At 54.7% G+C, this 15747-nt stretch overlaps 1 protein-coding gene across 1 annotated transcript in view; it reads left to right on the top strand.

Moving 5' to 3' along the window:
* The window catches only part of COL11A2 (collagen, type XI, alpha 2), a 136535-nt gene that overhangs the window by 27931 nt on the left and 92857 nt on the right, over window positions 1–15747 (top strand). Inside the window, exons 8-13 of the mRNA XM_015410260.1 lie at window positions 4947–5294; window positions 6572–6718; window positions 7437–7601; window positions 10433–10492; window positions 12373–12414; window positions 12558–12620. Of these exons, the coding sequence (XP_015265746.1) occupies window positions 4947–5294; window positions 6572–6718; window positions 7437–7601; window positions 10433–10492; window positions 12373–12414; window positions 12558–12620 (825 nt within the window). The remainder of the gene's footprint in view (window positions 1–4946; window positions 5295–6571; window positions 6719–7436; window positions 7602–10432; window positions 10493–12372; window positions 12415–12557; window positions 12621–15747) is intronic.

Here is a 15747-nt window from a genome sequence, read left to right as displayed (position 1 = left end):
GGTTTGATTCCCCCCTCCTCCACTTGCACCTGCTGGATGACCTTGGGCAAACCATAGTTCTGTCAGAGCTGTTCTTGAAAAAAAGCAGTTTCTGTCAGAGCTCTCTCAGCCCTGCATACCTCCTCCCCTTGATCTTGATGGCCACTGTGCAGTGCTGCCTCTACTGATCTGTAATGTTCCAGGTGTTGTAATGTAATACTCAGTTTCTCAAACAAGTGTATGCCTGTCTGTTGGTCCACTTAGGAATCTTGATCCTGGTTGTGTGGTGGTTTGGTGTAGTGGTTAAGTGTCCTGACTCTAATCTGGGAGAACCGGGTTTGATTCCCCACTCCTCCACTTGCACCTGCTGATGTGACCTTGGGTCAGTCACAAGCTCTGGCACAGCTGTCCTTGAAAAAGAGCAGTTTCTGTCAGAGCTCTCTCAGCCCCACCTACCTCACAAGGTGTCTGTTGTGGGAAGGGGAAGGGAAAGGAGTTTGTAAGCCGCTCTGAGACTCCCTTGGGTAGTGAAGGGCGGGGTATAAATCCTATCTTTTCTTCTTCTTCTTGTGTGGTGGGCTAGTTGTGGCAAATGGTAGGGAAGCTCAGTATTTCTGTATAAAGTTGTAGGGGCTTTATTGCAATGTGGTATGGCCTGATATTATGTTCTTATTCCAGTGTGGGGTGTGTGTGGGGGCTTTCTAAGTTTCTAAGCAGTGTTCTAAGAAGGCAACTGTTCCTGGGGTTAGCCCAGCCCAGGGACATTGCTAGGGCGGTTCCCAGGCCTCCCTAAATTTCTGGGGAGCCCACATGGGTCCACCTCCATAGATAATGACCATGCCTGTGATGTCACTAGATCCTCCCTATGATGTCATTGGGTCCCAGTTCTTTTAATGACTTAGCAATGCCTCTGGCCCAGCCCCAGCCCCCCCCGGAAAATTGGAAAGTCTACGCCCTTGCCCCTTGCCCAGCGGGAGGGGCTTTCCTACCCAAGATGGCAGCCATACAGGCATGCCTTTGCCACGTCCAGAATGTACACGGCCCTGTTCATTCATGAACGGGGAGCACGTTCTTTGCCAGTGACGTCGCTGTTCTTACCTTCCCGGCTGAAGTCAACAGCTTTCCCGCCGTCGACCTGAGCCGACCAAACTCAGCTGGCGTTCCCAGTCACAGAATTCGCCCAGGCGGTTTTTACGATTTCGTTCCAGAGTCTGTTTTTCGCAGATAAACGGCTAGCTGACACACGTAACGTTTCCCACTCATTGTGGCTATCCTGTTTTCCAGAGAGTGTCCTTACATATGGGCAGGTTTTTTAAAAAAATACCTTTAAAAATGCTCTTAGTGTGGGCAAGAGTGGACATTTGGCAGCCCTCCTGGCCTGCCTTAGAAATTAAAGGGTCATGTGTTTGTGTAGCCGAGGGGGCAGTTGCCTCTTTGGTGTCGTGGTTAAGTGTGCGGACAATAATCTGGGAGAACCGGGTTAGATTCTCCACTCCTATACTTGCATCTGGCTGGATGGCCTTGGCCAAGCCGTAGTTCTGATAAGAGCTGTCCTTGAAAAAAGAGCAGTTTCTGTCAAGAGCTCTCTCAGCCCCACTGACCTCACAGGGTGTCTGTCTGTTGTGGGGAGGGGAGGGGAAAGGAGTTTGTTTGCCCCTCTGGGACACCGTTGGGTAGTGAAGGGCTGGGCATAAATCTTCTCTTCTCATTTTAGAGGGAGCCAGTTTGGTGTAGTGGTTAAGTGTGCGGACTCTAATCTGGGAAAACTGGGTTTGATTCCCCACGCCTCCTCCACATGCAGCCAGCTGGGTGACTTTGGGTCAGTCACAAGTTCTCTCAGAGCTGTTCTCTCAAGGGCAGTCCTTGGGAGAGCTCTCTCAGCCCCGTCTACCTCACAGGGTGTCTGTTGTGGGGAGGGGAAGGGAAAGGAGCTTGTAAGCTGCTCTGAGACGCCTTTGGGTAGTGAAGGGTGGGGTATAAATCCAGTCTCCTCCTCCTCCTCCTTCTTTCTCTCAGAGCTCTCTCAGCCCGACGTAGGCGGTCGGGTATGTCGGTCTGAAGCAACAGGACGAAGTTTGAGTGCAGGGGCATTTTGAAGGCCCACAACGTTTTATTCTCGGCAATGCTCCCTCTAAGCTGCGGAGTCTTGTGAGCAAAAATCCTACATTGTGAGCTCCTGGCATTGAAGTTGTGAGCTGAGCGATTTGGCTACTGCAGAAATTAGTTTCCTCTGGAGCCCTCCTTCCTCTGCTAAGACATAAATGTATCAGCCGGAGGCTAAAAACTGTGAGCTGGCTCACACTCACTCAACTTAGAGGGAACACTGTTCCTGACCCCCAACGTGGTGACTGGCATTTCCCTGGGCATGTAAGAACCACCCAGAGGCTCTGCCATTCCTCCTTGCAGCTTTTATGGAGTTGCAGAAGAGACGGGGGCCTCCCCGGTTTCCTCGAAGGGACTATATTTGTTTAAAACACTTTTGCTCTGCTCTCTTAATCAACATTTCCAAGAGCGCTTCCAGCAACAGCAACAACTTATAGCAGCGAAAACATGAAATTAAGAGTCGTCAGCACGAGGTGAAGCTAAAAACAGCTGTACAGAAACTGAACTGCGAAAGAGCAGAGAAATCACCGAGAAACAACCGCTAGGTTAAAATGGCAGCGTAGAATTTATCTGAAAACCGTGTCCAGTGCTGGGCCGGGCACAGCACATTTGTACACAGCGCAAACTGATCTCCCCATGGAGTGTGCTGTGTTTAGCGTTCCGTTCAGCCTCTCGTGTTTTCACGAGTCCTCTTCTGGCCGGTTGATTCAGAAGAATTATGTAAGAATTAAGAATGATTTACGAAATTGCGGTACCCCGTAATACAATATCTCTCAGAAAAGGGGATGCTACCTAAAAATCCACATCCTCCTACTTTTGAATGAAAGCTACTTACCTGATTCAGCTAGGGCAGTCTCATGCGGGAGACCGTCAAATGCTTAGAGTAGGGGTGTCGAACTCGTTTGTTATGAAGGCCGGATCAGACATAAACGAGACCTTGTTGGGCCGGGCCATGTAATGCCAGATAGCGGGGATATAAACTTTATAAAGGGCACAAACACAAAGATTTTTTTTTACTTACAATAAAAACATGCTTAAAACATTAGAAGAAGAAGAAGAAGAAGAAGAAGAAGAAAGTCTCAGAGCGGCTTACAAACTCCTTTCCCTTCCCCTCCCCACAACAGACACCCTGTGAGGTAGGTGGGGCTCTGACAGAAACGGCTCTTTTTCAAGAACAGCTCTTAACAGAACTACGGCTTGCCCAAGGTCATCCAGCAGGTGCGAGTGGAGGAGTGGGGAACCAAACCCCGTTCTCCCAGATTAGAGTCCACACACTTAACCACGACACCAAACTGTGCGCTTAACTACACCACACCCCTACACCAAAGCAGGGGGCAAGGCTGGGTGTGGCGGAGGTGAACCCCCCATCCCCTGGGAGGGTGTAAGGGGGAAGGCCCCCTCAGCCAGCCATCTTAGGCTATGCGCAGGGGGGGAGGCATGGGGCAGGTGAGGGTGTGAGCCAGGGTTTCACCTGTGCCACGTTAGAGGGCCACAGAGGGGCATTTGCTTCTTCTACACCCAGACGTGGAGCCCAGGGCATGTTAGGCGGTTCCAGGTTCCCTTCTGTGGCTTTTTTTGTGGCTAATGGAAGGGTGGGGGGTTTGCTGTCATGGTGAAGTTCATGGACTCTAATCTGGGAGAACCGGGTTTGATTCCCCACACCTCCACTTGCACCTGGCTGGAGGACCTTGGGCAAGCCGTAGTTCTGGTAAGAGCTGTTCTTGAAAAAGAGCTCTCTCAGCCCCACCTACCTCACAGGGGGTGTCTGTAGTGGGGAGGGGAAAGGGAAGGAGTTTGTAAGCTGCTCTGAGACTCCGAGTGAAGGGTGGGGTATAAATCCAATCTCCTCCTCCTCCTCAGCTTCGGCCAGTTTGGTGTAGTGGTTAAGTGCACGGACTCTAATCTGGGAGAGTCGGGTTTGATTCCCCACTTGCACCTGACTGGATGACCTGGGGCAAGCCATAACTCTGGCACAGCTGTCCTTGAAAAAGAGCAGTTTCTGTCAGAGCTCTCTCAGCCCCACCTACCTCACAGGGTGTCTGTTGTGGGGAGGGGAAGGGAAAGGAGTTTGTAAGCTGCTCTGAGACTCCGAGTGAAGGGTGGGGTATAAATCCAATCTCCTCCTCCTCAGTTTTGACCAGTTTGGTGTAGTGGTGAAGTGCGCGGACTCTAATCTGGGAGAACCGGGTTTGATTCCCCACTCCTCCACTTGCACCTGGCTGGGTGACCTTGGGCAAGCCGTAGTTCTGACAAGAGCTGTCCTTGAAAAAGAGCCGTTTCTGTCAAGAGCTCTCTCAGCCCCACCGACCTCCCAGGGGGTCTGCTGTGGGGAGGGGAAAGGGAAAGGAGTTTGTGAGCCGCTCTGAGACTCCTTTGGGTAGTGAAGGGCCATGGGGTATAAATCCAATCTCTGCTCTTCTCTTCTTCTCTTCTCATTGTGTGCCCATGTGAAGGTCTGGGGGACAGTGCTGCTGCTTGGGTGGGGGCCCTTCCAGAGCGCTCCAGGGCACCCTTCCTCCTGGTTCGGCAAAGCATTTTTGTGTGTTGGATGCTGGCTGAGCAAAGGGTTGGCTCTCGTAACCCACCGCTAAAGGCAGTGCACTCTGTGCATGGTCAGATGCAGGCTAGACTCAGACTCTACTGGCACTCGGCAGGAGATAGAGTTGGGGGGGGGGGGGGGGGGGGCTGGCTTGGGCCACCCCCCATCCCCTGGGCTCTCGCTGCTGCAGGACTCATGCTTCTGTTTGTCTTTGCTTCTTGTGTCTGTTGCTTCTCTCCATCATCCATCTCATCATCATCATCACCACCATCACCACCGCCATCGTCATGACCTCCACCTCTTCCTCCACCGCTGTCGTCGCTAGAAAGCGGCCAAGGCCAAGACCCCCGCCAAACCCAAACCGAAGCAGCCCCAGAAGCGCCAGTTGATGGGCACGTCGCCCAGCTATGCCAAGACGGGGACCAAAAACGGGAAGGACCCCGGTCACCCGAAGTATCCCGGCAACGGGAAGTCCCCCAACAACGGGAAGTATCCCGGCAACGGGAAGTCCCCCTCTGGCAATGGGAAGTCCTACGGCGGGGGCGGCGGCGGCAGCTCCAAGGCAGCTTCGGCAGGGAAATCCTCCGCCACGAAAAATTCCCCGGGCAAAAGCGGGAACCAGGCCTACGCCGGCACTGGGGGAGTCCGGAGTCCGGGCAACAGCTACCAGCAGGTAGAGCGAGAAGAAAGGATGTAGGCTGGTGCCGGGCACAGCCTGGTATCCTGGAGGGGGGCCGGGAGGACCGCCCTTCCCCCCAAACACCCCCCGTATCCGTGTCTCTGTGTGTCTCCCCCCACCTCATCTGTGTGCAACAGTGTCTCCGTTAACTGTGTCGTGCATGTCCCCAAAATACGGGTTGTTGGGAAGCCGTCCCAGGCAAGGGAAATGGCCAGTCAGTGCCAGGGAACTTGCGAACACGATGCTCCCCGTTGAGCTGGGGACCGGGTGGGATCGGGCCTCCCCCCTGCCCACCCACCCCCCCCGCTCCAAGTTCTGGCCCTGCATTTCGCTTGCCCCTTCTTTCCCAAACATGGACCCGTCCCCATACAAGGCTGGCTTCTTAATCCCAGTGAGATGTATGGTTCTGCCGTCCCCCCAGATCAATTTGCTCCACAGTGGAAAAATGATCCGGGATGGGGATATCCTCCTCTTCTGCCTCCAGGGCACAAGAGAACATGTTTGTACTAATGGTCTCTCTCTCTCTCCCTCTCCTTCTCCCTCTCTCCATCTCCCTCTCCTTCTCCCTCTCTCCATCTCCCTCTCCTTCTCCCTCTCTCCCTCCCTCCCTCTCCCTCCCTCTCTCACTCTCTTTTTCTCTCTCTCTCCCCCTTTCTGTTACAGGGCTGTTGTGAGAAGAAAATGGAGAAAGAGAACCATGTTTGCCACCTGAGCTTCTTGGGAGGTAGGACAGATATAAATGGGATAGAGGGAGGCAGGAAGACTGTCAGATGAAACTGGCTTTAGGCCCCCTCCTCCCCCTCCCCCTCTCCTTCCCCTTCTCCCTCTCTCCATCTCCCTCTCCTTCTCCCTCTCTCCCTCCCCCCTCTCTCTCCCTCTCTCCATCTCCCTCTCCTTCTCCCTCTCTCCCTCTCTCCCTCTCTTTCTCTCCATCTCCCTCTCTCTCTCCTTCTCCCTCTCTCCCTCTCCTTCTCTCCCTCTCCCTCTCTCCTTCTCCCTCCCTCCCTCCCTCTCCCTCTCCTTCTCCCTCTCCCCCTCTCTCCTTCTCCCTCCCTCCCTCACTCTCTTTTTCCTTCTCCTGCCTCCTTTCTGTTTTCTGGCTCATCAACTCTCCATCCACCCTCTCTGCTCCCATCCACCCTTCTCTCCATCCATTCTCCGATGCGACAACCACCTTTTGTGTGTGTACACACACACACCCCTCGCACGTTCCCTGTGTTCTCCTTGGCTTTCCTTCCTCCCTCCTCCACATGTACTCACTGGTAACCAAGGATGTGGGTCTGCAACCCACAGAGGAGCCCTGGGGGGTTCACGAATACCCCGACTACACCCTCCCACCAGACGCCGAAGGCACCTACTGGGACGGGAGCCCCGCAGGGGAGGCGTCCTCTCCTGCACCCTCGTCGCCCCGGGGAGAGGTAAATACCCCCCTGGCATGAGATTGGAGGGGGGAGGAAGGCGCTAGACCAGGGGACCCCAACATGGTGCCTATTCTGGTGCCCGCCGAGCATTTTTGGAAAGTGGGCAGGGCTAACTGGTTTTTGCCCAGAAAGTCTTCTGATTGGCCACTGGAGATTTGGCTGGGTTGTGTAGATTAAAAAAAAACATGGTTCCTTTGGCATCAGCTGCCACCAGAACGCAAAGACCTTCACTGTGCGGCAGCCATTTTGTGGGTGGCTCTGCCGCTGGTGGTGGCCATTTTGTGGCTGGCTCTGTCTATGGGGGTGGCCATTTTGTGGCGGCCATTTTGTGGCAGTGGCCATCAGTCCAGACAGGCTCCCAAAGATAAGGAGAAGAAGAAGGGCTTGGGGTTCCCTGCTCGAGAAAGGGTGAACTTCTGACTGCTCCCTCGCCTGTTTCTGACCACTTTGGGAAGAGAATGGTGAACCAAAGAAACCTTCGGTGGTTGGGGCAGCTGGGAAGAGAAGCGGGCAGGATCCAGAGCCCTGGAGCTCTCTTGGGGGGGGGAGCCAGTGGTGCGGAATGGAGGTCCAAGTGCTGGACTCTCCGGCAGTCAAGTGAATGCATTCTTCCCTGGCAAGGGAGGGCCAGAGGTCTGGGAGGGACATGGGTGTGGGGCCGGGCCCCACGGTCTCCTGTAACGTGTTGTTGGGTCCCTGTCTTGCGGGGCGTCAGGAGGAAGTGTCTGGCCCCCGTCCCGCCGAGGAGGAGGTGTTCACAGAAGAGGAAGTGCCCGGAGTGGGGCTGGAGTATGAATACGGCCAGGCTCATTACGGCGAGGGGGCAGAGCCATCCGAGCTGGGTCCCGTGCTCTCAGCCGAGACCCCACACAGCGGAGGCGTAAGTGGGGTGCTGCGCCCATTGGGCGGGCTCTGGGGGCACTTCTGTGGGAGTCTTCCTGTCTCCAGGGTCTGCTTCCTGTTTGTGGCTGTCGTCGTTGAGCGCTGTGATGTCACTTCCTCTTGCTGTGGGCTTGCCATCCTGATTGGCTGCTGGCTTGTGGCATGTCCAACCAATGTCCATTATCTATTTGTTTCCTGTTCCCCCCTATTTTAGTTGGTGCCATTGGCTGCTGAGTTGCAACGTCTCTTCCTGTTCAGTCATCTTGTTTGCATTGTGTAGCTCTTGTTGTTTGCTGTTCCTTAGCGATTTTCTCCGTTTTGTTGTTGTGTGGTTTTGGCTGTTTTTGTCGCTTCCTGTTCAATGTTGCCCATTTCTGGCTGGTTCTGTCTCACTTCCTGTTAGGAGCTGTCATTTCCTGCCACCTCCGCCATCACTCTGTGAGGGAGGGGCTGCTTCCTTTCCCACGCGAGGCCACTTCCTGTTTGCAATAGGGACCCGGGTCTCTTCTTCTGTCCTCACTTCCTGTTGTTGTTGTTGGTTTATGCTTTTCACATGCTGACTGTTAACCCTTTTCAGCTGTTTTTGTCTTGAGGGGTTCCCGGTTGTTTGATTCCTCTTTCCCGTGATGTCATCCCTTTCCTTAATGACGTCACTTCCTGTGATTACATCACCCTCCATGCTTTACCCATGGATATTTCTAGCAGCCCCTGAGGGGTTTGTGTTGAGAAGGGCTGCCATCCTGGGGTTGAGTCCATTCAGGGTTCCCTGCACATTTTGTGATGTCATCACGTGCCCTGGGATGTCTTCTCACTACAGGACCATCTCTGTGGTAGCCCCCTTTCCGAGGATGGTGCTAGCGCTGGCCTCAATTGCCGATTTGGGGGACGGGCAGAAGCCCCCAAATGGGACACGGTAATTTGCACGCCACGCTACCACCTTGGAAGGGCGCCCCCATCCCTCAATGCCTCCCCCCTGTAGACCACATGTTCAAGGGCCTGCTGCTTGGTTTGTCTACAGGAACCCTAAATATCCGGAATGGGGATGGGGGCTCTGCGGAGGTGGGAGGGACACCATTTCACTGCCTTTTGGGAGGGCACCCCATAGGGTAAAACACCCCCATAGGGTAAAAAAAATAGGGCATGGTTTCCTATCCCGAAAAACACAAAAGGCTCTACATCTGAGAATAACACTACAGATAAGATTAGAATCTCCTCAGGAAACAGGAAACCTCCTCAGGAGACAATCCATCTACAAAAGAACCTCCTCAGGAAAGCTCCTCCATTAGCATGTACACAGCTTGGGGAACTCCTACAAGATAATGGCTCAGCCCTACCCCACCTTCCTGAGTAGATATAAATTACCTGCCTACCATTTTTCTTCTCACCTTGACACAGAGAGTTCTCCATCTTTCTGTGTTATACCTCTGAGCAGGGCTTTTTTTGTAGAAAATCCCAGCAGGAACTCATTAGCATAATAGACCACACCCAACAGCAGAAATTCATTTGCATATTAGGCCACACCCCATGCCTTCCCTTGGCTTGCCTGGGCGCCCCGTGGCTGCTTAGACAGGCCAGGGAAGGCACGAGGAGGCATTTAAATGCCTCCCCAAACCTTCCAGGCCCCCCCCGGCCCACCCGCCTTTGAGTCACCGGGTGGGGTGTCGCTCTCCAGGCCTTCCCTCCCCCACACAGAGAGGTTTGGGCTGTAGTGGGCGTGGCCAGCTCTGATGCCGGCCGGAACGCCGTTCCTGTGCGTTCCTGCCCAAAAATAGCCCTGCCTCTGAGGATGCCAGTCACAGCTGCTGGCGAAACGTCCGGTCCGCCAATGCCAAGACCACGGCCACACGACCCGGGAAATCTACAACAGCTAGCAACAGCTAGATCAGGCTTTGCTTGAAGTTCTCATGACCAGATTAGGGGAAGCGTTTCCACTGTGGGGGGGGGATGGCACGAGTTGTGCTCACGGGGGGGGGGGGGGCATGCAACGTGACCATGTCACACACCCAAGCCCACAACGGATCGGGGCCTTTTGCAGTGCGCAAGCGAGGCAGGCCGGGTTTCCGGCTGCACGGAGAAGCAGTCCCCCTGCCAGTTCCCTGCAAACCCAGATTGGCAGGAGATGGGCTTCTGTGAAGGGCCCCCCCCTCCCTTGGGAGCACCTCCCAGCCCTAACAAGAATTTCAAAAGGGACGCACCTAGAAACAAGAAACAAAACTTTCCAAATGCCAGAAAATGAACAAGTGCCTAAGTTGGAGGTTCTCCGTGAACACAGATAGCCAGGGCTCTTTTGGTAGAAAAAGCCCAGCAGGAACTCATTAGCATAACAGGCCACACCCAACAGTAGAAACTCATTAGCATAGTAGGCCACCCCCCCTGACAGCACAGCACATTAGCATATTAGGCCACACCCCCGTGCCACCAGAAGTGTGGCCATCCAGCCACACCCACCTTTTGCTTCTTATTCTGTTTACCTTGTTTGTTGTCAAAACCCAGGGCCTTTTTTTGTAGCAGGAACCCTTTGTTAGGCCACACACCCCAAATGTAGCCAATCCTAGTGAGTTTCTGGTGTCGGGTGTGGCCTGTTATGCTAATGAGTTCCTGCTGGGCGTGGCCAACTCGGGAGCCAGCCGGAACTCCGTTCCTGTGCGTTCCTGCCCCAAAATAGCCCTGCAGATAACCCTCCTGGCCACCTCTGCTCTGGGATCGGCTCTGGTGCCCTGAAGAGGAGGCCCGTGTGGGCAACGGGAGGGGGGGGTCCGGCAGGCCAGGGCTGTGGCTCCACTATACTGACCGGACCCCTCTTTCCGGTTACATGTGTGTTACCCACAGGCAGTGCGAGGAGCCCGCGGCTACAAAGGAGAGAAGGGAGAGCCGGCCGTCATCGAACCGGTAAGTCCCAGGGAAGGGGGGTCTGGTCCAATGCCTCCCTCTAAGCTGCAGAGTCTGGTGAGCAACAATTCTACTTTGTGAGCCGCCGGCGTTAAAGTTGTGAGCGAGCGATTTGACGGCTGCATCAGTTTGCTCTGGAGCAATAATAATAATAATAATAATACCTTTCGATTCATTGATCGCTCAATCCGGCAAAGCTGCTGGCTCTGAGCGATTTACAGTTACACGGTTTCACACAAGGGACTAACAATTTCATAGGGGTAGGAGGACAACATATAATTCTTTAAATCGCACTTTGCAGCCGACTTTTTTTTTTTTTTTAGGGGATTTTTGCTCCCTCTAAACTGTGGAGTCTTGTGAGCAGAAACCCTACTTTGCGAGCTGCTGGCGTTAACGTTGTGAGCGAGCGATTTGGCTGCTGCATCAATCCGTTTGCTCTGGAGCCCTCCCTCCTGAGCGAAGGCAAAAATATTTGAGCCGGAGGCTAAAGAACTGTGAGCTAGCTCACACTCACTCAGCTTAGAGGGAACTGGTCCTAGGCTGGGGGCGGAGGGCAAAGGACGTGGAGCTTTCTCCAGCAGGACTTGGGTGGGGGGCGGGGGTGGGCCCCGGTTACACGGGCCGGAAAACGCAGGGGGGAGGCGTGGCTATTTGTGGCGCCGCAAGTAGCCACGTGACAACGCGATCGGACGCATCAGCGGCAACCCACAATTCCATCCCTCGGCGTGTGCGCTGCAACGCAGACGGCTGGAGGGAAAAGCCGCGCCTGGGTGATCACACCAAGGGAGTCCGGAGGCAGCCCGTAGCAAACCGTTCGCTATCACCTTTGTTGTGATTTTTTTTTATCGCACATGTTCGGCGGCATGCCACGGGTGTGCTCCACTTCCCAGATGTTGTGGTGTGATCGCGGCCGGAAAATCCGCCATCCAATCGTGGCTGTCCCGCGGCAAATTCCCCGTGTGAGCGGGGCCTTGATTGGTTTATTCCAGAGTCCTGGTCGGCTATTGTTCTTGTGCTCCAAGCTCAGCCAGTCTCTAGGGTGATCCAATCAGGGATTATTCAGGCAGCCAGTCTCCAGGGTGATCCAATCAGGGATGATTCAATGCCAGATACATAACAACCTGGGCCTCGCAGCTCCTAACGCGCTGCCCCTAACGCACGGCTCTCACACCGTTTCTGCCCCTTTCATGCATTGCCGAAGAGCCGGCTTGCACCCTCCGGCCGTGTCCTGGGATTGCAGCCCCTTCTGCGCTTCACTTCCTGCTGTGCGGCCGTATTCCCAAGGGCGGGGTGTTCCCTCTAAGCTGAGTTAGTGTGAGCTAGCTCACAGTATTTTTAGCCTCCGGCTCACACATTTTCGTCTTGGCTCCGGAAGGAAGGGCTCCAGAGCAAACCGATTTATTCAGCAGCCCAATCGCTCGCTCACAACTTTAATGCCAGCAGCTCACAAAGTAGGATTTTTGCTCACAAGACTCCACGGCTTAGAGGAAACATTGGCGGGGTGGTGGCGGGGTGGTGGTGCTATGCAAACTCCTGCTCCGCCGCCTCTGCTGGGTGGCCGTCGGAAGTCCTCCGGAGAGGCATGGTGACCCGCGAGTGACCTCCGGCGCCTCGGTGTGGCTCCAGTGCTCTGGGACTCACTTGTTTAGATGCTGCTGCTTGGGAGTGCTTATCTCCTCCGGAGTAGCCCTGAAATCACAGCCTCTTCCCTCTGGGGTGTACAAACAACAGCCTCTTTCATGGGAAGTTAAAGAGAGAGAGAACTTTCGTCTGGGCCAGACCTGGAGGAGGAGGAGGAGGAGGAGGAGGCTGCTGGCTGTCTTAGCTTCCTAACATTGTCCCCCTCTGGTGTGTGTGTCTTTCTCCCTCTCTCTTTGCAGGGGATGTTGGTTGAAGGTCCCCCTGGCCCCGAAGGACCTCCGGTAAGAGCCTTGGGGGCCGTGGCGTGGCCGGGGGGGATGGGGTAGAGGGCGAGGGGGCCCGTGAGACACGCGCCCCGTCTCCTGTCCCCCTTTCCTGATCCAAGGACCACGACCGAGCGCTCTTCCTTCTTCTTACCCTGCAGGGGATCAGCGGTCCATCAGGCACCCAGGGCCCACCCGGACCTCCCGGCGACCCTGGCGAGCGGGTGAGTACGGCCAGCAGCAGGACAATTTCCCCAGGGGAAGGGCTCGGTGTTGGCACGAGCCGGGTGTGGAAACGCTGTCAGGGCTCTTTTTGTAGAAAAAGTCCAGCAGGAACTCATTAGCATAACAGGCCACACCCAGCAGCAGAAACTCATGAGCATATTAGGCCACACCCCCTGGCTGCACCACTCATTAGGATATTACCAGAAGTGTGGTCATCCAGCCACACCCACCTTTTGCTTCCTATTCTGTTTACCTTGTTTGTTGTCAAAACCCTGGGCTTCTTTTGTAGCAGGAACTCCTTTGCATGTTAGGCCACACACCCCCAATGTAGCCAATCCTAATGAGTTTCTACTGCTGGGTGTGGCCTGTTATGCTAATGAGTTCCTGCTGGGTGTGGCCAACTCGGGAGCCAGCCGGAACTCCGTTCCTGTGCGTTCCTGCCCAAAAATAGCCCTGCCCGTGGTTGATGTCAGGAGAGGTGGAGGAGACGTCTGCTTCGGGAGGGGCCGTGGCTCCGTGGCAGAGCATCCGCGTGGCTCGTGGGAGGTCTCAGGATCAAGGCCAGGTGGCCGCCTGTCCCCTCGAAAGGACGCGGAAGGATGTGACGGGAAAGGATCTTCCGCCTGCGACCCTGCGGAGTCCTCCCAGGCCGGCAGGACCCATGAATCTTAGGCTGCGATCACGCGGGCCTTTAGATCCGACAGAGCAGTGAATGCCTGACAGATCGAAAGGGCACGATCAGACAGCAACATCTGGGAAGCGTCCCGCAGTCGTTGGCAAACCCTGCTGCAGAAGCGGAGATGAAAGACACCGGGGAAAGTCTGGTGGTAAACAGTGGGCCACGGGCGGACGTCCCCCTGTCTGACCGCACAAGCACGCACTCGTGCCGTTGGGACGGTCTGATCAGGCCGTCCCAGCTCAGTGCCGGGTTCCCCCCCCCTTTGCAGAATGCACATCATCGCATACTCCATAGGGGGCCCTCAGTGCAGTGGTGCGGTTCCTCATTCATGCGCATGGGGGGGGAAACGGCAAAAAAAACCCCTGACTCGCCCACGGTTGCGTCTGATCACACAGCAATGGGCTGCAGCCGCTGCTACAAAGGACTGTGTGATCTCGCGACGGCGTGTCAGATGCCTCCGGCGGAAACAGCCTCGTTTCCCCTCCGCTTGTTATAGAATCATAGAATGTTAAGAGCTGGAAGGGACCTTGCAGGTCATCTAGCCCAACCCCCCTGCACTTTGCAGGAGCAGAGCCAAAAGGCAGCCCTACATACCTACAACATACCCGAAAGAGGGTCGTCCAGCCTCTGCTTGATAACGTCCCGCGAAGGAGCATCCACATACAAAAGAAATGGGTGAAAACACACATAGAATCATAGCATGTTAGAGTTGGAAGGGACCTTGCAGGTCATCTAGCCCAACCCCCTGCACTCTGCAGGAGCATAGCCGAAAGATAGCCCTACAACACACCTGAAAGATGGTCATGCAGCCTCCGCTTGAAGACGTCCAGCGAAGGAGCCTCCACCACCTCCCGAGGCAGACTGCTCCACTGCTCAACCACTCTCACAGTCAGGACATTTCTCCTGATATTTAGCCGGTAACGACTCCCTTGTAATTCCCACCCATTAGACCTAGTCTTCCAATCTGGAGTAAGAGAGAATAGATCCGCTTCATCTTCTACATGACAGCCCTTCAGATACTTGAAGCCTGCAACCATATCCCCTCTTAGCCTTCTGTTTCCCAGGCTAAACAGACCCAACTCTTTCAGCCTTTCCTCGTAAGCAGAGGTCATTTCGGGGGGGATTGTGGGGAATCGCAGTTCCTCCGGGTGAGGTATGGGGGGCGGGGCACATGACGAAGCCCCGCCCCCTGCTTCCGGCCGCCCCGCCTCCGGCCCTCATTCAGCCAGGAGGAGGCAGGAGAAGAGGGAGGGTAAGTTGCTTCCTCCCTGCCTCTCCCCACCCCTGCCTGGGGCCAGGGAGGGCCCTCATGGGCCTCGGCAGTGGAGTTGTAAGGCCGGCGGCGGCAACCGGGACCGTTGGGGGTGGGGTGTGTGGCCTTATGACACACTTCCGGTGATGTCAGGGGTGTGGCATATGCTAATGAGTTATACTAATGAGTTCCCCTAGCTCTTTTTCTACGAAACGACCCCTGCTCGTAAGACTTGGATTCCAACCCTGCCACCATCCTGGTTGCCCTCTTCTGGACACGCTCGAGCTTGTCAGCATCCTTCCTAAAATGTGGTGCCCAAAACTGGACACAGGACTCCAGGTGAGGCCTGACCACAGCAGAACAGAGCGGAACGACCGCCTTCAACTGGTGTGTGTGACCGCAACCATAGGATCCTAGAGAGTTGGAAGGGACCTCCAGGGTCATCTAGTCCAACCCCCCCTTCACAATGCAGGAAATTCACAACTCCCTCCCCCTCCACACCCCCAGGGACCCCCTGCTCCATGCCGAGAAGAGGGCAAAAAAAAAAACCTCTCCAGGATCTCCGGCCAAACTGGCCTGGAGAAAAATGGCTTCCCGGCCCCTGAAGTTGGCTCTGTCCGTGGCAGTTTCGTGGCGCTCCACATTCCCACACCCCCCGCTGGCTCTCGTGGCTCTGCATGTGGTGTTGTGTTCTGTACCCCTGTCTTTCTTGAGTATAATGGCAGGAACGTTGCCCCTTGAAAAGGTGACACCGCCAAAACCTTGTTGGTCTCTAAGGTGCTCCTGCACTTGACCCTGTCTCTTTCGTTCTCCGGCTCCCTTTTTTGCCTTGGCGTGCTTTGCAGTTGCACCCTCCATCTGTTGTACATATTAGATTCCATGTCAAAAATGAAGTCAAATGAGGAGGAAGTTCTTGTATTTTATTTGTAATGAAATACGGAAAACAGTTAGGCCAAAGGACCCATCAAAACTGACTGCTTTCTTCTCAGCATAATCAGGAAACATGTGTCAATGAATAGGAAAACAATTAGACCAAATAGTTAACCAGAAATTGACAACTCTTCTTCTTCTTCTTCTCCTCCTCCTCTTCTTCTTCTTCTTCTCTTTCTCTTCTTCTTCTCTTCTTCTTCTTCTTCTCTTCTTCTTCTTCTTCTTCTCTTCTTCTTCTTCTTCTCTTCTTCTTCTTCTTCTTCTT

This window comes from Gekko japonicus, unplaced genomic scaffold (assembly GCF_001447785.1).
Source record: "Gekko japonicus isolate JY-2015 unplaced genomic scaffold, Gekko_japonicus_V1.1 scaffold1280, whole genome shotgun sequence".
Lineage (NCBI taxonomy): Eukaryota > Metazoa > Chordata > Lepidosauria > Squamata > Gekkonidae > Gekko > Gekko japonicus.
This window is presented reverse-complemented; position numbering and strand designations above follow the sequence as displayed.